Source organism: Homalodisca vitripennis, chromosome 8 (genome assembly GCF_021130785.1).
Source record: "Homalodisca vitripennis isolate AUS2020 chromosome 8, UT_GWSS_2.1, whole genome shotgun sequence".
In the NCBI taxonomy this organism is placed as follows: domain Eukaryota; kingdom Metazoa; phylum Arthropoda; class Insecta; order Hemiptera; family Cicadellidae; genus Homalodisca; species Homalodisca vitripennis.
This window is the reverse complement of record NC_060214.1, coordinates 65,018,548-65,038,428: the sequence shown is the minus strand read 5'-3', so window position 1 is coordinate 65,038,428 and position 19,881 is coordinate 65,018,548. Positions and strand designations below refer to the sequence as shown.

Sequence of the window (19,881 nt, the reverse complement as noted above, 5' to 3'; positions counted from 1 at the left end):
CTAATAACAAGGTACAAGTAAACCACACTATAGCCTATGTAGCATAACAGGCTTTGCTAAGTTTGCGTGCCAAATTTTAAGTTTAAACCTTATGTGCCAGTATGCTATAACAGAGGCTTCAGTCATGCTTAGGCAATCTAATGGTTGGACTTGCACCATCATAGAATTAATTCATTTCTATGTAGAAATTAAGTTTATTGCAAAATTAAAAGCATACAGATGGAATCTTTATTAACATATCCACATTATACATTCTAATTTTTGTTCAATTAAGTAAACTTTCAAAGCAGTCTTTCATATAACAAATAAAAGTTCCTGTGAACTGGGGAGAGAAATACAAAGCAAGAGTGTACTGTTATCAGATCTTGTAAATGACTTGAAATATTCCACTTCCTCTCAATTATTTTTCTCTTTACTTAAAACATGGATCACAAAGTGTCACATGTTAACCCTTACGGCACTGATGACAATTTGGCCTGGGTTTAATAATTAGCACATATTTAGAGATTTAAAAAAATTAAATTTTTGCCTAAGTTAAACTTTTGTTCTTTTTCTTAGAAGCGTTTTACGTGGTGCGCTGTACGGACAAATTCATATACTGTGCAACGTATTGTCAGACGAAACAAGAGTAAAGGACTAGCACTTGTTATTAATTTATTTTTTGAATGACACACAATCCAGTCTGTTTCTCGAAAGTCCAAAATCAATACCTTTAGACATTTCAACATGTTTGTAATACTTTTTTAAAATTATAATGTACACAATAAACAAAAAAAAATATTCTGGTGTGCATTTAGCGCAAATCCAAACGTATAGATATATATATGGTATGCCACACCTTAAAGGTTGTCTTATGATTGTACTAAGTTTGTTTACAAATTTATTTATTCTTGTTGCCATCATGGTTACCCTCAAGACCAATGTAAAAATATTTGCTAATGTTCAGCCTAAAACCCAGGCTGGAAAACATGTTAAATTTTTCATTAAAATACAATGGTTTCTGTCTGTCTGATCCGCACATTATCTTGAAAAGGAACTCACTTATAGACTTTAAATTTTGCATGAATTTATATATTAGCAACACACTGAGTTTGATGATAATGGTACCTATCATAGCAATTGGCTGAGCTTTAGCAAATATTATATGGTCTTATGGATAACTATAATGGCAACAAGAAAATATCAGAATAAATAAATTTGTGAATAAACTGTGTACAGTCATATGACATTTTAATGAGTAACACTTTTAATCATAGAGTAAAAAGAATACTGTATATATGAGACTGAAGTCAATGACAATAAACTAGACTTCACCGTACTCTTACATTGTAGTACACTTGTTAGCTTAATCGCTCTTTTACTATTTGAACACTGCTATAGGCCTAGAACTTAACTTACAGAACAAAAATGTGAATGTATGATGTGGCAAGATATCTTTTGAAATATTTCTCTGTACACTATGAGTTTTGCATTAACACCTTCACTGCGGCTCTAATATTGTGTGATCTTTGCTAGTGCACAAAACTAAAGCGCACTAGGATGTCCGCTGCAGTAAACAATGTTAAACTTCATTTCTGCATAAACAAGAATGAGTTCTATGATGGTGCATGTCTAACCAAGGAATTTGGCTGGGTGCCATTAAAGCCTATCATTCAGTGTAGGCAGAGACAATTTTTCTTTTGTCTGTCAAAAAATGTTGAAATGGTTTTCTGTGTGATTTTATATCTGTGTATCTGGGACATCTAGAAAATAAAATGAGCCGTATAAATTTGAAATTTTGCGTGCAACCTTAGCAAAGCCTGTTACCAAACACTTAGTATGGTGTAGATACTTACCTTGTTTATATTTATTTAACCAATATAAACTTTTATTTTAATAAAATCTTCAATTGGTACAGTATTATATTTTATAAAAGAAAACTCACAATTCTCCAATAATTTTTATATTTTAACAGAAGGGTTTTCGACATAAAAAATGCCAGCGTCGGGTGTGAATCAACAATTTAAAACAAATATCAGTTGAGAAAAACTTAATACAAAATTTATATGGTTAAAAGAAAAATAAAATAAATATTAGTATATGTATAAAAGATTTGTTTAAAATTCTCAGCTGATATTTGGTTTAAATTGTTGATTCACACCTGACAATGGCATCTTTGATGTCAAAGGCCTCGTGTTAAAATATAAAAATTATTGGAGAATAATTGTGAGTTTTCTTTTATAAAATGATAGAAAATTGTATTTTCCAATAAGAAGAGCTCCTCCTTCAATGAAATGTCGACAATATTATATGTTTACAGAATCTATTTAGTCAATAGTAGCGTATATAAATATAGTAGGAGTAATTTATAACCTTTATTACAGTATATAAAGCACAAAAACAATGTTTTTGAGAAAGTTTTATATCGCAAGTATTTTTGTATGTGTTAACTTGAATTTTTGTATGTGCTCATTACTAAACATGTTTTAGGGCGTAAAATATATTTGTAACAATAGATTTCTTGAAGTATCTGAGATAATAATCTGTCTTACTGTTGAAAGGCCTCAGAATAAAAGTATAGGTATTTGAAAGGTATCTGTGGTCTTTTTTAATTTAGTATGTAATATATGGTACTACGTGTAAGTAACTAATACATGCACAATCTTCAATATTATTAACACCAGAATGTGCTTATTGAAAGGGTTATGTGCCTTTTTGAATACAACTATAATAATAGGATACACTTTTTTTAGAAGAGACTTCAAGCAATATAGATTTAATTCAAAGGTGTTCAGTTATTTCATACTTTAGGCGAAAAATATTTTTTTTAATGATTGTAAAACCAATAATTTTGGTAGAGGTTGTTATTAATAATAGCTCACTATCTCTTGGGACTTATTCAAAGTAGGAAATTGTATTGCAGAAATGCAGGTTTAAGTAGACAACTATTAGGCGTCCACAATTCAAGATGATTCATCTTTGTAGGTTAATGAGACTTACTTTTTGTCGTACCAAAAAATCTTGGGGATGGCTCCCCTGGGGGAACACACCCAAACTCTAAATTTTCAAATGGCAACCCCCCATATGACTCATTGTTGGAAAGTATGTAAAAAAAGAAACATTCTGGTACAAATCCGAAGTCGTTATATATCACTGTTCCCAAGATGTTAAAAATGAATTGAAATGAAGTTTTCAGCTATTTAGAAATGGATTTACAAGAAAATTGGTTGTGGAGATTTTTCAGACCAAGAAACATGTACGTGATGTCAGTTTTATAAATTACCTATCCATTTACTAGATGGCGGCATCAAACAAGGGATAAAGGGGTTGTCCGTCCTCCGGTTATTTTTCTCTGGACTTGAATGAAAATCGGTAACTGAGGGGTTTTCAGGTCGAGAAGCACTTTACTTATTTTTATGGTATTGTTTTTTACATGACATTTTCGTTTGTGATGAATAATTTAATGTTAATGGGAATCACCATGAATTGAAAATTGTGCTTCTTGACCCAAATAAACCGCAGATAATGATTTCCATTCAGTTCCGTTAAAAAATTACTGGGGGTCTCTCCTTTTTCCCCTTGTTCCTTGTAAAACTAGTATCAGGTACGTGATTCTTAACCTGTATAAAGCTCACAAACCAAATTTCATGCAAATAGGATTGCCAATGGCGCAGTGTAGTGGGTATGGCGGTTATCGCAAGATAACCAGATCAAGCAACGCCGAGCGTGGCTGCTGCTTGGACAGGTGACCACTGAGCGATCCTGTCCTTGCAAGCGGCCCGCCTGCCCGGCCATTGGTGGTGGTTCGGAAGTCACCTTTAAGCCGTTGGTCCCTAGGTTAAGTGTTAGAGAGGGCTTCTTAGCCCTAACTTCGCCTGGTAAAATAAGAAATTCTTTACTTTACTTTACTTTAAATAGCTGAAAACCCCATTTTCTGCCATTTAACTGCCACCATCTTGGAATGGATAAATGTTTCTTTTTTATTTCTTTTCCACCGAAGTGTCACATTTGTGGGGTTGTCAGTTGAAAGTTGAGTACATTTTTTGATATGCATTAAAGTAGATCTCATTAACCTAAAAATCCCAAATATTTATTTCTATTGGTCAAATCTCTTAGAAATGTCAGGAGAGGTCACTGACTTTTGGATGACCTGCATAAATGTTTAGAGTCCATCATTAACAGGTTTAATAGTGATAGTTTAGTTTAAACAAGAAGATACAAATAGTTTAGTTGCAACTCATGTTGAATAAAGGAAGTCCTTATCACAAATCCAATATTGTCTTATCCAACTTGATAATGAATGTTGAATGTGCATTGATGTTACCTAATGGCATAGGCTATTATGGGAAAGAATGAAATGAACTCTTATCAACACATTTCGAAGTATTTATTTGAGATTGGTCATCATGTATTTCTGCCTTTTCTTAATTTAGCTGCCATGTGTCTCCAGTGAAATAAGTGAATTAGCAACCTACTCTTCTAAGGATTACAAATTTCCCAACAAAAATGTTCATCTTATGCCATGATTTTGCTATATATGATTTTAAATTTTGACAATTACAAGTTAAGGTGCATGAACACAATCATGTGCCAGGTGCAGTATCATTCAGGGATTTTCAGTGTGATGTTCTTGTTTATAGTGGTTTTTGACATTATTTATGTAAAGTTTATTATGTACAGTTATCCTCAATATTGGTAAACATTTCAAATATTAATTAGTGGTTGGTAATATACATTTTAGTTTTAATAAGATCGACTAGATCGACTATCATTCAACTATCAACAAATTTACTTACAAAATATTCTGTGAAACAAGAGTAGGATTCTGCAGGAACACTGCAATCCTACCTAAACTGGCATTAGATACTAAACATGTGCTTTGATAATATCTGCAAGATTGCAACTCGTGCATTGGGGTGTTCACAAAGTTAATATTGCTTGTCACAAAAACATTAAATCACGTTGGGATCATTGATTGTTACAATCTGAAAGTGTTTGAAGGTTCAACATCAATGAAAACGTGCAACACAAGTGCCTAGAACCTTGTAGCATAGAAAAGTTGTCATTTAACCCTTTATCTCACATATTGCCTGAATGTACAATTATAACTAACATTATATTATAATTTAATCAACTTTGGTTATTCCTTTCAGTTCCAGACTATCCCTAGAATGTATGCAACAAATACCATGTACAGCTCCATGTATGTAGTTGCAAACTTGCTAAGATATAATTGGCAAATTTTAACTGTTCGCAAAAGCTATCATAACAACTTCATTATTTTTTTATGTAAATGCGTACTTATTTGTTTTGTTTATGGAAATGTGCTTGTAATGAAACATATAATATAAACTTACTAAATATGCATAAAAAACATACAAAAGTAAAAATATTACTCAATATTTTAAAATTAGAATTTTTTAGGTTTTTGTAACAGTAAGACCAGTGAAAATTCCTCACTAGTATTTGTGTAAACTTTTACATAGTTTTAAGCATATACAGATATAAAACACATAAACCTATGCACTTCATTAAAATAAATGCATGTGACATATACTTCAAATAAAACTGTATCTAACTGTTCTCAAGTTTAAATGTATATAATCAAAAACACTTAACATTATTATTTTAAGTTAGAAGATTAGCATGAAAACAAATAAACTAACACTTGTGAAATACTAAGTGCCACTTGTATTTCGTTTCATTAATAACACAATGGTATAAATAAAAATTTTATAAAATGTTGATTTAAGAATTAGCTTTTTATGAATAGAGATGTAATGGAATGAAGTAACCAGGTTTTGTAGTCTTTAGAATTTATTTTTACACATCCGCATGAATGGACATTGGGGTTGAAAGGGTTATCATGTTTTGTAATTTTTTGAAAAAATATGTTTTTTATCTCAATGTTTCGATTTGTTTAATAATGTGAAAAACAACATGATTAATTACTTGGTGATCTTGTGCTTATAAACTGATAATGTAACAGTTTGCTAAGTAGATAGATGTCATTATGACAAATGCCAGGGTTTATCTCTTTCAATAATACTTTATCAAGTCTTAATTTACTTAATGACCTACTGTTTAGATATCAGCTGTGTAATTATTCAAAATGGATTGTTATTTAAATTAAATTAGTAAAAATTCACTCATCAGAATAAAATAGAATACAAAATATGTAAATAAATTGTATATGAAAAATTCATATATAAAAAAGCACATTTAAAACCTATATTTAGTTTATAGATTATTATTTTATTTATTTTTAATGGTTATAACTAAGTTATTTTGTGAATTTTGACCAATTACATTTTAACTAGAATTGCCCATAAAAATCATGAAAGATAGAGACATCAAATTCAGTACCACATAGGTTTATTATGTGACCTATAGGTGTACTAAGGAAGCATTTTTTTCTCCAACATTGGGGATCCACCCCACTGACGTCTAAATTTGTGAAATCTCTCATAAGAAATGCATTACATTACACACGTTATTAATTAATTAAAGAGTCTGTTAAATATAATATATGTAAACAAAGTAAAATTAAAGCACAACCAGTTTAAGCAATTTGACTACAACTTAAAATTTGTTTACTTTTATAGTCTTGATGGCATAGAGTATGCTTGGTAGTAAAAACAATTTGTACTTCAACATTTTCTGAAATCGTTGGTGACAGTGTACGTCCAGATAAGAAATGTATAATTTTTATTAAAAACATACTTTTAACTCTACATTTTAGCAAATATCTCTGAAGTACTAGATGCGTAGTGTAATGGAGATATTGAAGGAAAGTTATTATCTAATTTTTAATACAGATTTAAGGATATACATCCTACCTTAGTTGTTTTGTGACAGAGCAGGCTTCTCATACTTGTGTATGTATACATTTTCTTGGCCGGAGAAAACAACAACTTATACTTGGTGACAGAAACATAATAAATTCAACCAGAAGCGTTCGTACACATGCAAAGCCTAAATAAGAGCAATTAGCAATTTCGCTTAAGATCTGAAGCTTTTAACCAGAAACATTGACGTAGTATAAACCTAAAATATGCTTACTTCCATTTCTAGTCCACACAGAGCACCATGAATTATTATTGAACAGCTATGGACTCTGGCATGGAGATTCCTCCATACTAGTGGAATGATTCCTCCTCCACTAATAGTTCAATTTGTAAATAAAATCGTTGGAGCTATTCAGTCAGATAATACAGGTTGTTGGAGATAAATTCAAGTTACTTTATGGGTATTTACAAATCTGTTTACTGTTTACTTTCTGACTTCAGGGTCCCAAAATACTGTTCCTTAAATTTATAACTAAAGTGGATCAGGTGATAGGAATATCTTTCAGTATGTACATCTCTGTGCACATCTCAAGAGTGACTTACAACTTTGACATCTCAAGAGTGACTTACAACTTTGACATCTCAAGAGTGTTTAGAATTTCATTTATAAAGAAAGCAGCGGGTAATTGCTAGTCTTGTATAAAAAAAGCTGTTGTATCAAATACTTGAATGTTTGTTGACCTTATAGTTAGTGTGAAAATGTCCAGCAAGCAATATTCAAGACCTTGTCTTTTAAATGCCTCTGTTCAGAAGCAGTTTTTCACTTTCATGAACAAAAATGTAAAATTCATCACCATTGAAAGTAAAAAATTAAAAATATCTACTGAATGTTATTCAGAGTTGTTGCAACAGAGGTTTGAAGAGACTGAAATTTTAAGTCGATGTTTTGGTGCTAGAAGCAGCAGTTTTGCAGAGTTGTGCAAAAAAGTTGCCCTGTCACCAACAATATCTGTTCTTACATGCTACTTTAGTTCCTTCAGTTGCCTAACATTCAGTAATCCTTGTTTAACCCTACATTTTTGAACAACATGTTAGTCTGGAAGATTAGAGCTAATTTGTGCTCTATAAGAACTCAATGGAGATTCACATTAAATAAATAGAGGAATATCATATAAGAAAGAAATTGACTGTTTCCAAGGTAGTTTTAGTTGGAGTGGACATGGAAGGGCAAAAAAACACAAAGGGGTTAAAAATAAAAATGATTAATTTTTGAATGATAATTTTGATTTGGATTCACACACCTTATACATATTATTAAGCACACAAATAATAGCTATATTTAAGCATCAGATAAAAGTAAATAAATCGAAAATGGTAACCTTCAGGTAATATGTTATATAATTCAAATCTCAGCCTATGTAAACATATCTTTACTAATGGGCAGTTAGGACAGTATTAATCAGTTCAAACATATTGGGGTTAAACATATATACTCTGTAAACAAGTTTATTTAAGTGAATCAAATTATCTTTAATTGGAAAATTCTGTTACAGGTCTTGGGACACGGCACTGTCAAGCATTTATGACGTTCCTGAGTACTATGCTTGCGTACACAATGCGGGTCAATCTCTCAGTGGGCATCGTTGCCATGACCGATCAGAAGGGATCTAATCCGAATTACATGGTAAATTGTCATTGAACTATGGTATTAGAAATAATGAAAGAAATGATAATAGTGTAAGGTAAGAGCCAGGTGAACAAATTCTGAGGTGGAATAGTGAAACGTGCGGAAGGAAGGATTGTTTTGTTGTCACATCACATTCTATGCCTGAAGAAAAACTTTTCAATTGACATGATGTACTGCATTAGTGCAGAATTTAGGCATCTGAAATAGTGCCATTACCATCATGATTATTGTGGATTTCATACTTAAAAAATTGGTAGGTCTATCGAAATTTGATTATTTAAAAACCTTTTGAAGGGGGAAAAATTCCTTCCTGTCCCTTCCTGTGAAAGCAATTCTCATAATGAATAACCAAAAGTTAGAAACAGAGAACCATATTCAAACAAAAGAGACTGACTGAGGGGTTTTTTTTTAGTAAAGTAGTAGAAAATTTTTTATTTTCTATTTTGTTTCTTTTTTATAATTAATCTAGCTGTGAAACAAAATAATTAATTGGCTCTTTATTACTGTTATATTTGTGACCAATAAATTTCATTCCTGGATTATTCGGATGACCTCTGGTCTCAATTAATCCAGATTAATAATGCTATAATGTACTTATATTATCCTAAATTAATTGCAATGTAATGTTTAGTTGTATAGACATTAATTGTTTGTTTGAGAGTTAATTTAAAACCTGAATTAGTTAAACAAATTTATACAATTTTGGTTTATTTTCAGGTATTACCTTGGACCATCTCCCAACAAGGTATCATCCTGAGTGCCTTCTTCTGGGGCTACATGATCCCGCAGGTAATGGCAGGACACCTCGCTCGCAAGTTTGGCCCCAAGTACCTGCTACTAGGAGCAATGACAGTGTCGTCCATTACAACATTATTGAACCCTTACATCGCAATGAACTGCAACTGGATCGTCTACTGTTTTACGCGGATGCTCATAGGGTTCAGCCAGGTATGCCTAATGCCTAGTCAGCACCATTTTATGAAACTTATAATTACAGTTGCACCACCAGAAGGGTTCTCTTCTAGCTGGTTTATACTTGACTTTATACTCTACACTGTGTACAGCAAAGAGCAATGTTTTCTCTTTCATCACGTCACTATAGTTTGTCTGCTTCCTCAAGAACCCTAGATAATTGCAAGGCGACTCTTGTACCTGAGCAGTGTACACCGTCACGCACACATAGACAGGAATGAGTTCTATGATGGTGCATGTCCAACCATGGAATTGGCTTAACCCTGGAACTGGCCATCATTTTTCCCAAAATGGCAGGCACTTTTTGGTGATTTTGTAAGGGTTTTGTATTTTAATCACTGCTCATCTATTTTTTAAGATACAAACATTTTAAAAACATCAATGTCTTTAGAAATAAATGCAGTTTCTCAAAAAAATATTGAAGTTTGAATCATTGAATATATTTTTATTTTTTTACAGATTAACGTAAAAATATTAGTAAAGAATAAATTTTTCTCAAAATGTATAGCACCCTCTCAGGTAATATGAAAGTTTTTAGAATAATTCTAAAATATACAAAAGTTTTCTTATATACCTCAATTACAAATTACAAAAAAAATATTTAGGTAAAAGAAGTTTATTGGTACTTTTGGATAATATATCTATAAAAATTACAAATCTGAAAAAAGTTTGTATAGCACTATTATGTATACCATTGTGACATTTTGGAATCTATTGGATGAACAAATATTTTTTTTCTAAGAGATAAATATATGTAGAAGAGAAAAATATGATATTTATAGAAGTTTTACATTGTATAAGATATTTTTATATGGCAACACATTTTTTTCTATTTTTACAAAAGTCAAAATTGTGAAATAAATGCCTAACTTTTTTAGCTAACAATTTTCTTTTCATCCAAATATTATTTATAAAGATAGAACGTTTATTGAAGTTTACAAAAATGTACAACAATGTATTTTTATCTCTATTATTTTTTTTGTTAAAAAAATAAAACAAGGGATGGTCATAGAAATAAAACGCTAATACCTTCAGAAAAAGTAAAAAAAAAATTACTTTTATAATAAATACCTTTGTATAAATTTAAATAAAAATTTTATTTTAATTAAAATTAAATTGTCTACAAAATAATAAAACACTGAACCTACGTGAACATAGGCTTATTTTCAGTTTCACAAAAATCCAACCTATTCGCTAAAACTTAACCTAACCTCTACATTTTTCACTTCACTAATTAAAAACAAAAACAATAAACAAACTTTTATTTATACAAACTAAATAACGAGAAGTCTAAAATATCCAAATAAATAGCAAGCAATACACTAATACCCGGCAATGACGTAATAACAACAAAGAAATCAAACACGGCAACCATGCGATGCGTTGTTCTTCTCTACTGGCTGAGTCGGTGATTGCGCAACAGAACAAAAATAAAATAATAGTTCATAGTTTTCGTTGTCTATTATACTGTTGCTTAGAGCAATTCTTCTTCTTTGTTTTGATATGATTTTCACTATTTCTAGACAACGATAAAGTAACAAAAATAACAAAATTTAATGAAGCTATTTTCGACGCATTAGGCATTTTGAGATTTTACAAAACACGAGCTTTTCAAACGCTTATTTTATAAACATTTATTTTCCTACTGGCTATTGAAAAGATGTTTCTGAAAGCCAAGAATACAATGTTTTCGATGACGACACTTACGATCGTGTAGAACTTAAACTCACGACAGGGAATTTTTTACAAACATACGGTAATTTTAGCGTGTTCGGAAATTACGCAAACAAATGGCGATCGGAAATGCGAACATCCAAGTTTAGAATTTTATAATGAGAGATTTAACTTAACTATAGAGCGTTTTATGATATAATATGAAACCTTGAATCTTTATCTTTATATTTACGTATGTTTTACTTCAAACAAAGTAAAAATAGACTTGCTGTGAGAGATCATATTACGACATAGTTAATGCGTCGAAAATAGCTTAGTGCCATTTTGAAACTGTAGTTAATGCGTCGATAATCGCTTAAAGCCAGTTGCAGGGTTAATGCAATTGATGCCTATCACTCACTCAAAAGGTTAACACAATTTTTATTTTGTCTGCTGGAAGGATGTAAAAAATTCTTTACCGTATGATTGCTTGTCTGTCTATCTGTCCACAGGACATCTAGAAAATAAAGTTAGCTATATAGATTTTAAATTTTATATGCAACCTGGAGAAGTCTGTTACGTGACCATGCAGGGTGGCATACTCTCGTATTTCTTAAATGAACAAGACAACAGATTTTGTAGTGCTAGTCTGGTTGTGGCAAATAGGGGCTGACACAAAAAATTGAGTCTAAAATAACCTTGTAAATAAATTATGAATATTTAATAATACATACATGTAATATTACATAATATTTATTAGGCCTTTATCATGTTTTCATTTTGCCGCAGGGATTCCTGTTTCCTTGTGTCAACACCCATGTGGCGAAATGGGCTCCACCTTCGGAGAGAAATAGAACATTTTCATTTGTCTTTGGAGGTAAGCTTCCTTTTTTTTTTGGTTACTGTAAGCCCAGTTTTGTATTGTACACAGTGCACTCTTTTAAGTCAAAGATGCTGATCGGAAAAATACTGTTTAATTGCTTCCACTATTAAATTGGAATTTGCAAATTAAAATAGGATATACAACAATACAGTCTGTAATCCGGAGTGGTTTGGATTTCTCAAGTTGAAGATAGTCTTTATTCTTGATGAGCATGTTTGATTATGAGGATCTTTACACTACCAATTGAGGTTGATTCCCAACGGTTCACAGGTGCCCAGGTGGGGACTGTCGTGACCATGGTTGTGGCCGGGTATCTGGCCGCCAGTCCTTGGGGTTGGCCGAGTATTTTCTACTGTACCGGGGTCTGCAGCTTGACGTGGGCTCTGGTCTGGCTGTTTGTCGGAGGCAACTGCCCCGATTCCCACTCCTCCATCAGTGACATCGAGCGAGAGTACATTAAATCTACTCTAGTCAGCTCCTCGGATGACAGTAAGGTACGTTACATCAGGTTCAGTTTTGTCATTTATACGGGTTGTTCAGTTCCGTGTCTTGAAAGTTTCATGACTTTGTTGATGTATTTTACTTAGGTTTCACAAAAATTTATGTAGTGCTTCTGTATTTCCTTCAGAAAGTTCTGAATGAGAATATTGCAAAACTCAAAGGATTAGTTATAGTATGAGTCACAATCGACTTAAAATATTATATTTTGATAAAAAATAATGTTAATATTTAACCTTAATTTGTTAATACTTGTCAAGAATTGAAGCAGTATTGCAAGTAGCAGTATTTTAATAACTAACTAAAGCAATACCATTTTCAAAGCACTTGCGTCTGAGCTTGACATCTGGTGGCCAGAATTATATCCAGTGGCATTGGCAACAGACAGATCGCGAGTTGTTATTTGTACTAATTGCTATTCTGAAAAATATTTTTATCCATTGTATATACATTTTTTAGATGAATAAATCTTAACCAATAAATAAGGAACCGAAACTTTTTTACTCATGTTTATGTGAAGTTCTGAGGGGAATAAAATACACGCCCAACTGCCATTTACAATCAAAACTAACGTAACAGAACATCTGAGCTCATTCTACCAGATGTTTATTGTAGCACTTTGAAAACAAAATAAACCAAACCTTGCTGAGAGCGTTTAAACTCATTCTAGCAGAAAATTCTGTTGATAAATGCAGAACAATGGACATGTGTGAGCCTGTTGGCCTCCGGTCCGCAGAGCTGTACGACACACACTCTGTACCTTTCATCCACAATAAATTAATGTTTACAGGACCATAAATTAGATTTAATAAGTAGTAAATAAAGCTCAGACCCTTTTGTGACTTTTATATTTTGAGGACAGAAAAATGCCAATTGCCCTCTCGTTTTCTGCTCCACAGTCTACCCATGTTAACTTGGTGTACCGGTTATTTTAAAGTAAAGTGGTTTTTGATTTGTTATGTATTAAAAAAATAATTAATTCTATCAATTTATTATATTCTGAAAGTTTTAACAAAATTGAAAGACTTTTCTTTTCATTATGATGCGAATTTAGATGTTTAGTTCATTGAAGACTGTTAACATAGATCAAACAGTTTTCGAAGCGGAACTTCTAGTTTTATGTTTCTTTTCTACCCGGAGTAAAAATAAAGATAAAGGAAACATTGTATACTGCTCATTATACATAAAAATATTATGGATAATATCATAATAATATTATGGATTATTATGATTATACGAAATAAAAATGAAATTATTTAAAAACAACCAATTTGTGAACCCCTTACTCAAGATAAAAATACGAAAAGAAAATTAATTATAACAGTTAAGATTGTTTAAAAAAAGGTTGTTTAAAAAAATCAAGGTGTAACAACTAATAACGATGAATTAATACTAAGTGTAAAACTTACAACTTTGAAATATGCGACATATTATTAGATATATAGCTTTAATCATAGTATAAACCTTTTTAACAATAAAACCCAATAGTAACAAATTTGTGTATGAAATTTACAAAGTTTTTTTGTCCTAAAATTGTAATAGAATACAGTCATGTTAGTTTATCTCTTGTATGTTGGGTGCAGAATATGCCAACTCCCTGGCGGCAGATCCTGACTTCTGGACCTGTCTGGACACTCCTCATCGTCCACTGCGCAGAGACCTGGTGCTTCTGGATGCTGCTCACCATGTTGCCCAACTACCTCAGACATGTCCTCAAATTTGAGATTAAACAGGTGGGTGCCGCTTGCTGTTTTGGAATTTTGAGAAAACTGGTAAAACGACAGAGTAATTGTAAATTTTTCAAGTGACCTGTGCTTGGAGACACGCTGTTATAGGGAAGGCACAACGTGTGTTCATTTCATCTTCCAAATGACATGAGTTCATACTTTGCCTTAAATTACCAGACAATGTTGAGAATGCCTATACTCTGTATAATGACAGAATGTCAAAAATGTATACAGGTAAATGTGATATAGGGAGTTGTTGATTATAAGGTTACAGGATTATTGATTTATTGGGTTATCGTTTGAGAGCCTTTATGGTCCATTTCTCTTGTTGAAAATTTCAACATAATTTGCCTCTTGGATTGAAATCCTGGAAAATGTTTCTTCTCTGTGTGTGGATACAACAACCTTTTTGTTAAAAGGAATGTGGGATCAGACTGATTCAGTGTTTTATATTTCTTAGAGGATGAGTGCAGTCTATGCTACCACTTACCACTGATGATAGACTTGAAAAATGTAAATACTTACATAATGCGTTATAATTGAGTGGAAGCATTTTTTAACATAGACCATAATTTTTTCCCACAATTTCAAACCTTTTAGGAATATATGTGTAGTGTATTTTACTACATATAAAATAAAAAAACAGTTTTTTAATACATATAACTAAAAAAATTTTACTAAAATAAATTTTTTCTTTATTAATTGAAAATCGAACAATCCGTTAATTAGATTTTATTTCGGACCTTCGTTTTTAATGAAAGCATCGTGTGGCTTTCCTTGAAAGCAGAATGTATCAAGAAAATAAAATCTAATTATTGGATTGTTTGATTTTAAATTAATAAAGAATTATATTCAATACATAAGGATTTTTAATAGTAAGTACAATGTAAAAATTGTATGTATATTTTTATATGCAATATTATAAAAGTTGGGTTTCTATTTGGTAATAGTTTCTCAAAGCCAAATATATGTAGGCTAAAACATGTGATATATATATATATATATATATATATATATATATATATATATATATATATATATATATATATATATATATACAGTAGAGTCCCGTTAATCCGACCTAATTGGGACCGAGCCCTATTCGGATTATGTGATTGTTCGGATTAGCCAGAATTACAGAAAAATACGGTTTTAAACTTGAGAATGGGTCTATTTTGTTATAGAATTATCAACATGTTTTCTTACTGTTGCATTGTATTTCTTGACAAATAAACGTGTTTGCGAATACTAAGCACATTTACCGTATTTAGTGTGAGAGTTCTATTGTTAAGCAATGTGAGCGTACTGGATATTGTACGGGTCCACGCGTTCAATAGTTGTACGAAACTACGCGTCATCCAATAGACTCTCTTTAATGCGACAGAAGACAATAACTGAATTTATGTCTTTTAACAATTAATATTGTACTCAATAATAATATCAGTACTGTACGTCCAATTTTAGTTTGATTTCACTTCTTAATACAGTAATTTAACTCATACTTAACCTATAAGTTTCAATTTGGTACTGTATTTAACTTCATTATTTATGTACTGTACCGTACACAATTTGTCTTAGTAAAATACTGTATGTCTATTTAATTAAAGTTTTCTTTGTTTATGTACGAAATGATGCACCCATTTTCATTCTTTAAGTAATTAGTTCCTATAACTGTTCATTATCGTTATAAATAATTCCTCCTGGACCTGTTCGGATTAACCGACGTTCGGATTACACGTGTTCGGATTAGCGGGACTCCACTGTATATATATATATATATATATATTGGTTTATGGAATATAAGAATTTTTTGTATGCAGCAAACTGTGGTTTTGTCATTTTGGAATTTAACTAAACCAACTTTTAAACATTTATTGTATAAATATTGGTATATATTTTTTTCAAATAACAACACTCAGAATCATGGAGAACATAAAATGTAGACTGGGAATCCTTACAGTATTTTTGAGTTTTTGGAAATTACTTGAAATAATAGCAACTGAAAATGTAAACGTCTAAGTTTATCATTGTTTAATGATAAATATTCTCTTAATCAGCATAAGATGAATCATAATAGAAATCATTAAGAAGATTAATAATGGTGAGGCCAATGGCAATAAAATTCCAATTCATAGGAGTATTTATAGTAGTTACTTTGTAGGTACTATACATTGTGATATCCAGTATACGTCCCATTGACTTATTGACGCAACAGAGTATTTGGTTAGAAATCAGTGAATAGAACAGATTTGGCAGGAGCCATTACTAGATTGAAGAACTCAAAGACCAATGAATGATTTTTACAAAACTTCAAATTATCTAATTAAAGGATGTACAGGACTGCATTGTGGAACCACTTGCCTTAACCTCTGTCTTCACCAAGGAGTTGTCCCAGATTTCTCAAAAATTTTGAAGTTCTGTCCATTTTCAAAAGTGGAGGAAAAACAAATCCAGTAAATTATCATCCAGTCAGTATTGACCACAGGATTGGAAATATTGTATATGAACAGGTAAGTAAATCTTTTAATTCACAGGTTATTTTTCTGAATGTGTCGATATGGATTTTGTACTGGTCCAACCATGGGTACCATTGATGCTTACGGTGTAAGTTCTATTAAACAGTATACAATGATTGCTTTTAAGAGAAAGGAATACGAGATCTACAATCATCCAACATTCAACAATCCTTAAAATACACAGACTCATCATTTTTTAAATATCCTTTTCATCCGATTGGAAAAAGTATAGTCCAGTAATGTTATGGGTGCAAGACTACAAGACTTTCCGCAGAAATAAAAGAACTTCCTTTAAAAAGCTTCAAAAATAATAAAATATACAGTTGGCTTGTATCAAATCTTTTTTATAACATCAGTGAATATTTTAATACGCATGTATGGCATATCTGTTTGTCTCAGTAGTGAATGTTTTATTTTATGTTCTGTTTGTATATCAATGTTGTTTTTAATGTTATTATTAATTTATTGCTATTTGTTACATAATTATTTATTGTTGTTGCTGATACAATTTTTACCGTCTACCAGTTAAGTTTGTTTAAGATGTGTTGACTTAAGTTAACGACTAATAACATTTTGAAATCAACATTTAATGTTAAAAATATTGTTATACTTATATGAATATGCGTCTTGTATGTATAATTACTTAATTTTAAGTAACTGCTATTTTAATTATTTTTAATTTTACTACATATACTGCATGTATTGTGCTTAAGGAGCAATAAATATTACTATTGGCTATACTATAACTGTAGAATGTTTTATATTATAATATGAAACGGTTTGATTCACTTTTAGCTAACATAAGTTTTAGTCTGAACAAAACAAAAATAGGGTCACTATGTGAGTTAATATTACAACATAGCTAATGCACCGAAAATAGCCTAGTGCCTTTTGAAAACGTAGTTACTGAGTCGAAGATTACTTAAAATCTGCAAGTTGCTAGGTTAAGTGTACTGTTTGTTTCCAATTGTATACATCAATCATATTTTGTTTATAGAATGGCTTAATATCCTCACTGCCGTACCTGGGCATGTGGATTATGGGGCTTGTGTTCTCCTGGTGTGCGGACTATGTCATTGAGAAGCAAATCTTACCCCTTGACGTCTCCAGGAAAATGTGGAACACTATAGGTAAATCTCAATCATGAATCTTTCATTGACAACTACTCTCTGAATCGGCCGAAAACACATCTAATGTGAAATTCTAATAATTTTGATTAATTCAGTGTGTATTCTTACTGAGAGCAGTATTAGAGACCTACTTGAGACTGATTGTATTTTTATTCTGGATATAAAAATACTTTTGAAACAGATTGACTTATAATTTAAATTTCATATTACTTGGTTTGTGTAAAAAGCAAATAATAAGTAACCAATTGATAAAGTTTCAACCTTGAGGTTAATATGGTCAAACTAATGTCAAACTGCCCCTACTCTAATCATATTGAGTGCTCTCGTCTACTAAAATATATTTTTGGGAACTCATGCAGTTTTTCACTCACCAATGTTTAAGAGTACTGTGTATGTGTAGATCCATACTGTAATTTTAAATACTTGAATTATTCAGGTTTTGGTAAATACAGATAACTCTCTGTTACAGCGTACTGGGGAGGAGCAGCTTCATTGGTCGCACTTTCCGTCGTTCACTCTGTCTCTGGTTCCGTGGTGTTGCTGACACTGGGTGTCTCTTTAAACGCAGCGATTTACATGGGATTCCTCTCCAACCACTTGGATCTGTCACCCAACTTTGCAGGTCTGCTCATGGGTATCACAAACGGCTTCTCCACCATCTTCGCCATCCTGGCGCCCATGGTCACGGGCTTCATTGTCACCGACCAGGTTTGTCACAAACTAACAGGGCATGTTTTGGGGATTCTATATTGTTAATATTCATGGAGAACAGAACAAAACTCTAAATATGTGTTATTGTTATTGGTACAATACTCAGTGTTTCTAAATTACTCTTTAAGTCTTCTTTAGTCAAGGACTTTCTCAAAAAATTCTTTTTTCGTGTTGAAAGGTCTGCCTTCCAGTCATGTTGTTAGCTTCCTACTAAAGAGCTGTCCATTTTCTTTTTGAGGTGGTCGGACATATTGTTATAAAAAAGGGGCTTTACAGTTGGGCCTCTATAGCAGGGCTTTTTCATAAAAACTTAAATGAGGAGTTGGCATTACAAAATTAATTGTGTTTTTGGTGTTACGCTGGTGTTAATCCCAGAACCGCAAGGTTTCAGAGTATTCCAAAGGGGTTGGTGTTATCAATATTTTAGACTTATTTTAAAGCTGGAAATCACTAACATATAAAAATCTCACTGTCAATATTTACACTATTATCAACTAGTAATTCGTTACAACTAGAATTGTTAGCAAAGTTTGTCTGAACCTTCGACACTTAACACATGTATTTCCATTTAAATCACTTTGAAAATCTTGATTTAATCACAGTTCAACTTTGACATCTAATATTTTTCCTTACTACATTATTTGAAAGTAAACATTTTACAAAATGAGGTGCAAATACTGTGTAAACTCAATCAAACATCAAATGTAGACAAACAATGAATATGTCTAAAAGCAAATGTTAGTCAATATTAAAAACAAATTTTGGCTGTTCATTGTGGATCTCAAATACATGCAAGAGAGCAATCAAAACCTTTCTGTTAGATATGTAACTTGAACAGATAACTGTGTTGCTCATATCAACACAGCTGTGGACGTATGTCAGCATTTAGTCCCAAACTGCCTGTATGTGCCTTGCTCGTAGGTTCATCTCAGTGGGTTAAATGCTTAAGTGCAATGTAGAACTACTAGAGCATACCATAATAATCGAATGTGGCTGTTATGTTTTACACCTCTGCACCCCATGCCCAACACTGTTCCCAGTTTTACATGTATGAAAAATTACTGATCTGTATCAACATCAGGGGACAGTTAACTAGTAGTCATTAGAACTATTATTAAATGTTTGGCTCATAAAATGAGTACAATTATAATACTGTTTACTATCAATGTATATCAATATCGGGTTTCGTAGAAACTTGGGAGTTCTCCATGATGGTTGTAGACTCAGTCTTGTTTTTGAAGACAGCTTCAGGGTATCATAGCTTTTTTGGTGGGGGAAAAGGTGGAGAAAAATTCATTGGTTTTAGTTCCATTCCTTCGACTAATGTGTCACTGACA

At 31.8% G+C, this 19,881-nt stretch overlaps 1 protein-coding gene across 2 annotated transcripts in view; it reads left to right on the top strand.

Annotated features, from left to right (window-relative positions):
- Positions 1-19,881, top strand: part of LOC124367648 (putative inorganic phosphate cotransporter) — a 90,427-nt gene that overhangs the window by 62,874 nt on the left and 7,672 nt on the right. For both annotated transcript variants that reach the window (XM_046824636.1, XM_046824637.1), the window contains exons 2-8: positions 8,321-8,451; positions 9,172-9,402; positions 11,869-11,956; positions 12,233-12,456; positions 14,044-14,193; positions 17,701-17,833; positions 18,303-18,541. In XM_046824636.1, the coding sequence (XP_046680592.1) occupies positions 8,321-8,451; positions 9,172-9,402; positions 11,869-11,956; positions 12,233-12,456; positions 14,044-14,193; positions 17,701-17,833; positions 18,303-18,541 (1,196 nt within the window). The remainder of the gene's footprint in view (positions 1-8,320; positions 8,452-9,171; positions 9,403-11,868; positions 11,957-12,232; positions 12,457-14,043; positions 14,194-17,700; positions 17,834-18,302; positions 18,542-19,881) is intronic.